The 11967-nt window shown below is 35.9% G+C and overlaps 1 protein-coding gene across 2 annotated transcripts; it reads left to right on the top strand.

The window, feature by feature from the left end:
- The first annotated feature begins 713 nt into the window (after nucleotides 1-713).
- LOC121878561 (RNA polymerase II transcriptional coactivator-like) lies at nucleotides 714-11658 on the top strand. Of its 2 annotated transcripts, none has more exons than XM_042384891.1 (4): nucleotides 714-913; nucleotides 5919-6018; nucleotides 7606-7801; nucleotides 8822-11658. In XM_042384891.1, the coding sequence occupies exons 1-4, from the start codon at nucleotides 729-731 to the stop codon at nucleotides 8902-8904; spliced, it is 564 nt and encodes a 187-aa protein (XP_042240825.1). In that variant the 5' UTR covers nucleotides 714-728; the 3' UTR covers nucleotides 8905-11658. The 2 variants fall into 2 exon arrangements, 1 of the variants encoding a protein (XP_042240825.1); XR_006091178.1 differs by lacking the exon at nucleotides 8822-11658 and adding an exon at nucleotides 5671-5728 and having other exon boundaries at nucleotides 776-913; nucleotides 7606-7647.
- Nucleotides 11659-11967: the final 309 nt, after the last annotated feature.

Raw genomic sequence — 11967 nt, 5'->3', positions numbered from 1 at the left:
GTGAAGAGGATAAAAGTAAAAGTAAAAAGCATTATTTTCTTCTACCGAGTTTGCTGCATTTGTGCATTATTGGTTAAAAATGAAATGCCATTAGTAAACTTTCTTGTTTATCTAGCGTCCATTAATTTCAAATACACAATCCTTCACAAAACGCGTGTTTAGTCTAAAGATAGATAAGTATTTCACGCATTGTACCTCTAATTGCGTATAGCTATTGTAAATTTGCAATTACTAACAAGCGCTTCAACACTTCAGTTGTTGAAACAGCAATACATACTGTAATTATCAACGAGTCAAGACTTCTGTTGAACAAAGTACCTTTGGTGAGAAGTAATGTCTACATAGAAAATAAAAGCAAATACTTGAATATTTATACGTAGCATGAGTTTTTTGGTTACCTTTATTGTTTTCAGAAACCATTCTGAGGACAGTTTTGTCAACTCTTAAAATTATTAACCCGTTTAAGAAAATTAAATCAGCTTAATAAGAACTTAATAATTTAACATACAATTTAAGAATTATCTTAAACTTATATATTTGACAAATACCGTTAAAATATAACTTGCATATTACAAAATTCTTCTTGACATCTAATGCGTGCTATATACTTCTCAAAAATAAGTACTGAGCCTAATGTCATGTGTCTTACCAATATAAAAATTATATATATTATATAATTCAATAAATTTTTCAGACAAAAAATCCCTGAAAGTTTCATACTACAACATATGAAGACTACATTATTGGTGGTATCACTTCCCGCGCCTGTCCTCTCCCGCGTCTTCCTGCTCAGCTCTCGTACCGCGTGCCGCCATTGGATTGGACCTTCAGTAACTCTTAGTTCGACATTAGAAGCAGTACCTGCAGTGTCCACATTTTTACAGGGAAGAATTAGTTTCAGAGTATTACACTGGTAAGAATACATACACTTATTGTATTATACTGCATTGCATAGCGTAAATAAGGTACACCTTACATAGTACAGTACAGTTTGTATTGAAACGGAGTTTTATTTTTCATCGACTCCAGTAACACTGGTTTGCTCCAGTACTCTTTTTAAGTCTAAGAATATGGCACTTGTGATAAGTTGAATTATCAGACAGATGGACATTAAGTGTGTGTGGTAGAAGCAGCATTGCGTTATGTCTTGGTAGAGGAAATTATGAGGTGTAAGTATTGGGGTGGGGGGTCTGCCCGTTTCGTCACCAGCCCGTTTCGTCACCACTATTTTTAAACCGTTTGGTCATCACTGCTTTATCTTTATCCGTTTCGTCACTGCGTTCATTCCCATCAATATATACACGAAAATAACTTGCTTGGGATAGAAAATGGTAAAAAAAAAAATTAATTATTAGACGAAAATTAAAAATCAAAACCTTGTTAATACTCCTGCAATCATCTCCCTGCTCGGTGGTTTGTGAAAATATTTACCAATGTTTAATCGGAACACTTGGTTTACAAAATTGTATTCCGAAATTATGCCTCGGCATTAACAAGGCATTGGATCATGCAAGCATCTCGCTAAGACAATTTATTAAAGACTAAAATAAAAACGTTATTACTCATGCAAGCATCTCACTTACAATTTGACTAAAACGAAAAAAAAAAATACTCCTGCAACCACCTAACATAAACAATATGTGAAAGACTAAAACTTAGTCATGCAAGCTTGGCAGAAGACAATTTTTTTTAGGAAATTAGAAGTGGTGATATTTTTTCTTCATATTCATCCCACAACTTCCAGAGATTAGACTTGTTTGTCATGATTTGCTTTTCATGTGCATGATTTTAGCTTTTGCTCAGACTAGATAAACACTGGAGCCAGTGCATACACAGTACTTGCCAACAGTTCTTAAGAGACGTAACCGATTGCCCAAGCGGCTAACGAGCCGACCAGTGATGAAGAGGATAAAAGTAATATATACACGAAAATAACTTGTTTGAGATAGAAAATGGTCAATACTCGGAAAATATCACCAGGGATATAAATATTGATCCATATATGGTTGGAGAAAAAAATAATAAATTATTTCTTCTATAACGTTTCCGTCAGAAATTTATAGTTCGAAATTTTTTTTTTTTTTTAAGAATAAAATTAGCCAATCGGTGGGAGTATTTTTTTGTCAGTTGTGTGTGCGAATCCGCGTGAGTGTTTGCGACATAATACTCGATTGCCAGTGAGCGTAATTTTTTATTCCCGATCAGTTTCAAGATGGATAATGTTTGAGAAGGGTGTTACATTGGCTGACCGGCATGTTATTCACCCTGTTTTGGAGAATGGAGCAGCCACTTATATTTTTAGGGCTGACGGTGTTATTGCGTCATCTGTAAAGTGTCCAAAATGTAAATCGGAGTGTCCGTATCGTGCAGAACGCTATACATGGTACGTATTGTAATAAGAGACACCCTAGCAAAGCCTCACTTAAGGTAAGTTATATCTTCACTATGCCTCGTATCCGAAGGAAACGTTATAGAAGAAAATTTTTGTTTCTATATCTAACCATATATGACAAGATATTCAGATCCCTGATGATATTTTCCGCATATTGACCTAGAAAATAATAAAAATACACCAAGAAGATTTATTAAAGCCGAAAATAAAAATATTGTCAATACGCCTGCAATCATCTCGTTGCTCGGTGATTTGTGCGTTGGTGCCAAATCGCCTTCATTTGTTCTGTATTTTGTTTACCAATGTTGAATTGTTTTCTTTATCAAATAATTAATATTAATGTACTGTATAATACAATACTTCTCGTTTGTATACATGTATAATTTCTATTCGTGTAAAATAATAAATTACAATTTATCCCTAATACCAGCGACTGTTAGTGGTCAAGAGATGGATTTGATATTTGTAACGAAATGGAGTTTTGGTGACGAACCGGGTCGGTAACAAAATGGGGTGTATCCAAGTATTGTTTTGAGCTCCACCATACTCTCGCCTCGAGCTCGACGAATCTTCTCGTGATCATTTTTTTTTTCATTAGTTTAGTAAACGAGTATAAAAATGATGCAATTTTACTGTTTCGTAGTGGACACTGTCTAAGTTTGTACTGAAAACGAATGATTTTCACCAAAACTGTCAGAATCTAAAAAGCAAAGAAAACTAGTGAAAAAATTTTTTTTCATGGGAAAAGGTTGAAACTAAACTAGGTGTACGTACTAACAGGCCACGTCCTAACCTAATTGGTCGTTTCCTACTTAGCCAGATGTGAAAGGTCAACCGTAATTGGTTCATTGTTTTCCAAATAAGAGCAATGGATGCACATTATGTAAACGAGAGCAACATTGCCTGTCACCATAACATCAAATTGGGACTTGGAAAAATTTGTGATTATTACAACAAATAAATCTCGAATATCGCGCTTGTTTTTGGAATGCCCCACTAAATTCAAGTTCATTCTTTCGTTTCTCGAAGATCTCTATTAAATGGAAAGAGAAAAAATCGTTAAAAGGGGATGGGTGGTTTACGAAAAAGGACTGAATAGAATAGGAAATCATTTTGGTATTTTAGGTTAGGTTGGTTAGTTTTCTTCATTTTATGAAAGAAAAATTGCAGATTTTAAGAATATTTTGCTACTTGCAAGCTACAGAATGATAGAATCTTTTGGGTACCAATTGCACAATATAGTATTGTACTGTTCAGTATTTGTGAGGGATGGGTTCCAAGAAATGGCGGGAATTGGCAAAACCGTGAATAACAACTAAAACTACCTTAGTGCACTACTGTATACCTATACCAAACAACTGACCAGTCGCCGCAGCTCGTCCCCTCTTTTAACTTAACTAATAATAAAACTTTGTCAGGCTCCTCACTAATTTCTGCCTTTTAAATTTCACTCCACTAGCAACACTGACACTAGGCAGTCTTTTAGGGGCCATTTCACAAAAACACTAAAATATTGAGAGTACAACACGAGATGTGTGGGGGTGACTCGTGCTGCGAGCAAAGGCTCGCAATCTAGCCACCAACTGCTTACGGCAAATCGTCAAAATCACGAATTACAAATGAGCGAATGGCAAGGGTTTACTGTACACTACACTGAAGTACATTGGTACTGTTGCCGAGATTTTTTAATCTCGGCTGCCACACTTGACGTCTCCGGGTGGATGGAGTGTATTCATTTCGAAGAACAATGGGAAACAAGATACAGGAGGTCCCCAATTTACGAACGCCTGCCAATACGAACGGGGTTAAGCTTGAAATTTACAGTACTGTACTGTACGTATTTTATTTACCTGATGACGACTTATTTTTTCTTTCATTTGCTGTATTTTGTCTTAAATTAAGTGGTTTTAGATGTATATAAGGACTTAGGTTATGATATAGGGGGATTCTAAACATTGTTTTGTTGGTACAGTATGCATATAGCATGTTTTGACTTGCGTACAAATCGGACTTACGAACGTCCTCTTGAACAGAACCCGTTCATAACCAAGGGACCCCCTGTAATGAGAATTGGGATGTTCTTGAGTTAATAAAGATATATAATACTGTATATGAAAAATATTTGAAGTTCTTGTTAACTCGAACCCCAGTACCAGAGAACAGTACTGTACACAGTGTACACTGTATTGCCTTTGGTAGTAGTACTGTAATTAAGATCAAGGTTCCAGGTTAACCTACCCTATAAAGAAAGATGTCTTAGTGTCCGAGTTTGGTCTATTCATACCCTTTGATCACATCAATTGATGAAATGGTGCTGAATATGACAACTCAGTGAGTGACTTGTTAATTCAGTGTGCAAATTCTATCCCTTTTCTGGGTTTAACTTCTTTTGGGCCAGAATTGTCAAGGGGATAGAAGTGTTTTGCCTTTTGGTCTTATCAAAATGGATTTTTATCGATTTCACATTTTTTAATTTTTTTTATATTAATTACATTAACCACATAGTAGCTAGAGCTTCATCCTTATCCTAACCATTATGCACCCTCAGCCAGTCTTTGAGGGCATCTGGGAGGGCCCATGACACTTCGGTTCAAATTATATTTTGTCAAACTTCTGCCTTCCAAAGCTCAATTACAGTATACTGCACTCCAGACTTGCACTGTTTGCAATTTTCTGCCTCGGTGTTTTCCTGTCCTGTAACTAACAGCATTTCAAGTACAGTACAGGTAATTGTTTATTTTTTAGCAAAGAGTAATAGATTTGCCCAAATCTCTTGTTTGATCTTTCCTTTTGCATTTTGTGCATTAAAATGAGGGTTACCCTTACTAAGGGCAAAGTTCATTAGGAGAAAGGTAGGAGAATAAAGGTTCAGATGAGTAAAAATGTAATGGTGCATTTTTAATCTCTTGTATTTAGCTGTACCATAGCTTTGCTATAGCCATGAATCCCATGCAGTACAATTGTTTCCACAGTTAGGTGAAAGCTTGTATCTACCTTTACAGCATGCTGCACAGTACTGTATTGTATAATTTAACTGAAATTTAGTTAGGGTTAATGCCAAAACCAATTGGAAAACCTATATCCTTAGAATAAATAAATAAAAATATTAATTGGGATAGGCCTTTCCAGACATTTTATTTACTTATCCTGGGAAGAAGCCCTTTTTTGTGTGTAATGTTCATTTAGTCTGGCTAAATTAGTCAGAAATGGCAAGAAATTTCAGGAAATTTTAAGAATGTGTGAACACAGTGAATTCAACATTGTGTTCTCCTGGTCAGGTTGCGAGTGCTGATAGTGGGTGCTGAATCACCGATTGTCAACAATTGACAGAAAGTTGTGAGTTAATAATGGATTCTCTTGTTGGAGTTTTTGAATCTATAAGCTTTTAAAGCATCCTCATTTGTCTTGGCAATCTGTATTTCTACAAATTTACCTATAATTGTGAAATTTATATTTCTTAAATTTCTTGTACCTTAATATTTTATGATGGTTACTAAAATAAGTGTTGCACATGATTTTCTTCTAGTATGGCAAGAGGCAAAGACACTGCCAGAATGGGTAAGCAAAAGAACAAGAGACCCCCAAGTGACAAAAGTGAATCCGATTCAGATTCAAGCTCTGAAGCTGTAAGTTTATCCTTAAATATCCTTTTGTTTTGTGTTTAATGAGATAGTACTGTATATACATAAATTGAAGCTGATTGACCTCTATAAACTAATGGATTTTTTCTTCATATTGCAGCATCACTGTACTGTAGTTAAATTTTACATTGTTTTAATGCAACCGCTGCTCAGTGCATTTTGGTCATTGTGTTGGTAGGTAATAGTCTTCAACAAATGATCCTTGTTAGAATCTTAAACATCTACAGGATATATATATATATATATATATATATATATATATATATATATATATATATATATATATATATATATATATATATATATATATATATATATATATATATATATATATATATATACACACACACACACACAATTTTTTTGGCAAATGAAATTCGTCATAAATTAATATTGAATGTTCAAGAAAGCTTAAAAATTCTGAACAGTGAAGGGGTAAGGCTAGTAGTTTATGGTTGGTGAATGGGTAAGGCTGCTAGTGTGTGAATGGAGAAGTCAGTTGATAGTCATGAAGAGGAGACTTAGTGGCACTGAAGATAAATTTTTCCCTATTACTGTATCGCATATAGTATACTGTATCGCATACAGTATACTGTATCCATTTGCAAATCAATTATTTGATTGGTTTGACAGGAAACCATCATCCATAATTCTTTGGTATTTGAAGTTTTTGTGCAGTGGTGGTGATGCTTACAGATACAGTAGCTGGAAATACAGTATAGAAATTCTTAAGCTAGATTTTTTCCTGTACAGTCAACCCTCGCTTTACGCGGTCCCACATTCCGCGTTTCCACGTTTACCCGGTACCCTGCCGAAACAGGAATGCTCACATTCCGCGGTGCGTGTACCCCTTTACGCAGAGAGCGGCTGGCGAGCCGCGCCATTTTTGGATCCAAACCTCCCGCCATCTCTCCCGCCATCCGCCATGTTGTGTAAGTGGTGCGAGCAGGGTGCCACACGGTCGCCCAGTCATCAAAACATTACCGAGTTCTTCACCCGCCACCCACCACAGCCGGCCCAAGTCAGTGATAGTGATAATTATAGTGAGGATATGGACTTATATGGACTTTGAGGGGTTTGACAAAGAGGCCCTGCAAGCCTCTGTGGTGGATAGTGATACAATTGATACAAGTGATACAGGTGAGGGCCAATAATCTGCCCTCTGCCTCGGAACCAACCCCTCATCCCCGTGTGCCCAGCCATCTTTTCTACTAATGTAAGTGTTAAAAAAACTAATATTATTGATATTTCTCTTATTAATTGTGTGTGCATACCATCATAAAGTTAAGATAATATCTTTACTACAACATAGTTGTGTGTCGTCAAAAAGTGGAGTTTGGGGGTCGGCCCGGTCTCTATTTCAATTAATCCCATATGTTATGTTGTTCACTTTCCGCGTTTCTCACTTTCCGTGGTACCCTGTTGGTTGAATTAACCGCGTAAAGTGAGGGTTGACGGTACTCTACTGTATCAGCTATGCAAATGTTGACAAAAATGTGTTCAATGTGGAAAGTGTTAAAGATTTTTCTACTAGATGGAGATGGTGATTTAAACTTTATTTTTTTATTACAGAAATATGAACCACCACCAAAGATGCCAAAATCAGGTGCCTCAAGTGCTTCACTTCGTCTCACAAATGACAATGGTGAAGGCTACTTTCAGTTAGAGGGAAACAAGCGTGTCTCGATCCGACAGTTTAGGGGCAAAGTGTTTGTTGATATTCGTGAGTTCTATGAAAAGGATGGAAAGTTTCTTCCAGGAAAGAAAGGTGAGAACTAAATATTAATACAATACCAGTACAGTATATGTATTTAGCTTTTGTAAGTAGTTATTAGAATATTGAAAGAAAAACCTCATATTTTTTCTTGAGGTAAATTGAAAATAGTGAAAGAAATTAATGGAAGAATTGAATTATCCTTTGTTAACCCTAGATAGCTTTCGTGTAACTCCTTTCTGTTCCTTGGATTTTAGAAGACCGTTTCCTTCCAAACCTGTATTTCACTTCTACCTGTCACCTTGTAAGCTCAGTCCTTCCCTTATTTATACCTCCCAACTCAGTATCTCCTTCCTGTTGTTCTTTACTTGATTTACTTCAAATACACTATATATTTGTTTGCAATATTCTCATATTTGAATGTTCAAACCTAGTCCAGTGACCTTCTTTAAAGCAAGTTAATATTTCAGTTTACTTAACTTCCTATATAGTACGCCAAAGTCCACTGTATTAGACTCCTTCCTCTTAGATACTGTTTCAGTACTGTTCACATCATTAACTTTAATTTCTTTTTACCAACATTGTCATTTACAATCTTTTGCAGTATGTATGTATGTTCATAATGCACACAGCACTGCATTATCCAGAAAGATGTGATGCCACTGGCTATATCCCACTGTCCATTTCCACCAGCCTCACTTGTCTTAATTTCCCACATTCTATCCATTCATACCATTGAACAACCACAGACAAGAAGATCCCTCTCATCCCTGTTCTCATGTCAAAGTTCTTATTTAACCCTTTTTCTCGGTTTGGAAAGTGTAGGATCCCCACCCACCTTGATAAGGAATGTGGATTGTCATTACCTAGTGGATTGTATGTACAGGTGTTAGTCAATAAGTCAATTTTATTGAATTACTAGGTGGTAGTAGTCATGTTCTATGCGCTGTAAAAATTTGGTTAATGCTTGGCTTTGAATTTATTAATTAGAGTACTTGTAAATTGAGTTACCAGTAATTCTTGTAATTTTTGATTGAATACAGTACAGGTATTCTGAAATTTGTCTCATTGCAGGTATTTCACTGAGTCCAACACAGTGGATCAAACTGAAGGACCTAATTTCATGCGTGGACGAGGAAATTAAGGAGCTTGCATAAGCAAATTACGTATTGCTAACTTTCCTAACAAGATTCTTCAAAAAACTGCGGCTTTATTAGTTATCTGGAGAAGAATTTGATAACTTACTTTCCCGGAGTTTTTTTTTCTGACTAAGAATGTATTATTTTTTTGTTTCATCAGTTAATTTTCTTCTATAAAATTTCATATACTGTACAAGGTTGACAATAATATTTTCCTTTTTTTTTTTTTGGAAATAAAATTATATATTTTTTGGAACAAGTGAAGAAATCTTAGTTTAGGAAAATAAAAGTTGATAATGTGAATTTTGTGTTTTGGGTGTATATGAGCCTTGTGTGAGGAAGTTGATGCTGTAACAAATTATCTGTTTGTTCCTTTTTCTTATATTTACTTATTTCTACTTCTTACATTTCTTAATTCTATTATCTCCTATTTTCTTCTTTGTTTATTATACTTGTAAGACTAGTGAGATGAGGAAGGTTATGGTGGCTGGAGTGGAGGGGACTGAGGGAAGATTGGGGGGTCAGTCGGTTCTCGCATCAAGGGGAGGCCGAGATGGTGGATAGCTGTGTACTGCAATACAACACTTAACAGGATAGATATGGGAGTTATTATATGTTACTGCATAATACCAAGACATTTATAACTCCCTTTCTTAAGAGAGGGATGAATTAGGACTTGTATTAATGGTTACTGTACTTATTGAATACTTAATATGAGGGTTTGACAATTATACTTCAAAACAATAAACCTATCTTCCTAGCTTGTTGACCAGGGTCATCTGACTAGCAATACATTTCGGGATACTGATCAACCTAATAATGTACCGGCATTTTAGCCGCCATTCGAGGTGGTGACACTCACGACACACACATTTAACTGACCAAACACACAGGCTTTTTCAAACTGGGTGGCACAGAGGGACAGCTTCATGACAACATGCCTCATAGGCTTCCTCATTGGCTGAAGGCAGACCCAAGACATTTCTATTCGCTCGAACTTGGCGGGAAACTCCTGACATTGTTACAATACTTCCCCCACAGATAATTTATTACAATGCATTGGTGATGCAGGTTTTGGAAAGGTGGAAATTAATAATTTGATGAAAGAATTTTGCTAAATGGAGAGCAAATTAATTTTAAGGAAATGGAGTTTTGGGAATGCATTATAATTATTTTTCCCATGAATATAACAATTGTTAACTGGAAAAGTGTACAGGTATGGGACCATTTATCCAGCACGATTGGGACTTGGGGGTTGCCTGAGGTTTTTTTTTAGGGCGAGGCCTAAAATGTACAGTAAACCCTCTTAACTGGCTGTGAAGCCTCTTTTCAGATCACTAAATTCGGCCATAAAAGTGGTTTTGCTTGTGCACTAACATTAAAACTTAAAATTGTAGGCCTATAAACTGCTAATAACGGAAGCATATAAATAATACACGTACAGTTATAATGAAAGCCTTAAAAGGGCAAAAAATAATACAAGTTGGGTTAATGAACTGTTTTGCAGTTGCCTCTGATATTTGTATCGGCAACTGTTCTCTGCTGTGAGTCCTTTGACTTCTCCACACAGCTTCAAGGATGTAAACCTGTAGATCTGTAAAACTTTATACAGGAAGTCCCAGCTTAATGTCATGATTATGTTCCTGTAAACCACAACGTTAACGGAATTGATTTTCCCCCATAAGAAATGGTAAAGTACTGTAGTTACATTTCCCAGCTTCCACATAGCCAGCATCTTCTCAATCACAGAACTTCGAGCACGACTTGTCTTTGTTGTACCGGTAGAAGTACCACTTCCAGCATTAGCATTAATCTTGTCTGAGCTGGTCCGGATAATACCCACAGTTGTGGGAGTTAGGCCTAACGCTACACTAATGTCCACAGCATGTTCATCTTTCTCAAAACCGTTTAAAACCTCCATTTTCGTAACAAGGCTAATGGTCTTGCATTGCTACTTCACAACACTAGCATCACTAACTCTTGATGGGTGCTTGGTAGTCATTGTGATTGGATACAGTATTTATAGCAAGAACACTTAAGTACGTACATACGCTGTAGAAGCTTAACAAAGATGGGAGAAAGCTTGGGGATACTTCGTGGGAGAGCGTAGCGTGCCATACCTTAGTAGTCTGTGCTGGGTGACAATGTTATAATGAATCTCTGGTCTTAAAACAACGTTGTCGTAATCATGGGTATCTAAACAGTAGCAATGTTAAAACGAAAAGATGTTGTCCTGGGCAGCGTTAAGCGGGGACTTACTGTGCCTTCTGATAATTTTTAATGGTACAGTAAAAAAAAAAGAAAACAATTGAGTTGAAAAATACTTTGATATTTTTTCCCCACTTTCTGTATGTAACTCAAGTAAAGAAATTGAGAAAATTGCTTATCTACCCAAAATTATGAGCTGAGAAATAACAAAACTTTTACAGTGCTGTAGCTCAAAGATGGTTGGAAATATCCCCACTCGGCCCGGGAATTACTTTTGTCACTCATTTTAAGTACCTGTAATTAGTCATGGAACATAACTAGTTTTTGGAAGGTTCCAGATACTAGGTTGCCAGTTAATGATCCCATAACCTGTAATTACTTTAAATTTATGGTTTAGTTTTGGTTTGCTATTTTTCTCATGAATGACAAATTAATTAATTTTTTTCAAAATCATAAGTTGGTTATTGACATAATGTAATTCTTTCTCACTTGTCATTTCTCCTATTGTGTTTTCACTGCCCTTATGTTTTGTGTAAACAAATCATTAAAAGGAAGTTAACAATGGTTTATCTTTTTCTATTTACATAATGGTTGACAACCCTGGTGCAAGCTAAATCTGGATGATGAAAAGCTGTTCACAAGTGAAAAGTATCCAAGAACTTAATGTTAAAGATATATCTTGCACACATTTGAACTCGGCCGAAGAAGTTCACATTTAATGTATATACTATACAGTACTACTTACAATACATCTGACAGGTCAGGATTAGGGCCACTTTTTGTAGTAGAGCAGTCTCTTAAAAAAGGTAAAAAAAAAAATTAGTTGGTTTTAAAAAAGACCAAAGCTTTTGAAAATTTAATTGCATCACTTCA

Source organism: Homarus americanus, unplaced genomic scaffold (genome assembly GCF_018991925.1).
Source record: "Homarus americanus isolate GMGI-L3 unplaced genomic scaffold, GMGI_Hamer_2.0 scaffold41027, whole genome shotgun sequence".
Classification (NCBI taxonomy): Eukaryota; Metazoa; Arthropoda; class Malacostraca; order Decapoda; family Nephropidae; genus Homarus; species Homarus americanus.
This window is presented reverse-complemented; position numbering and strand designations above follow the sequence as displayed.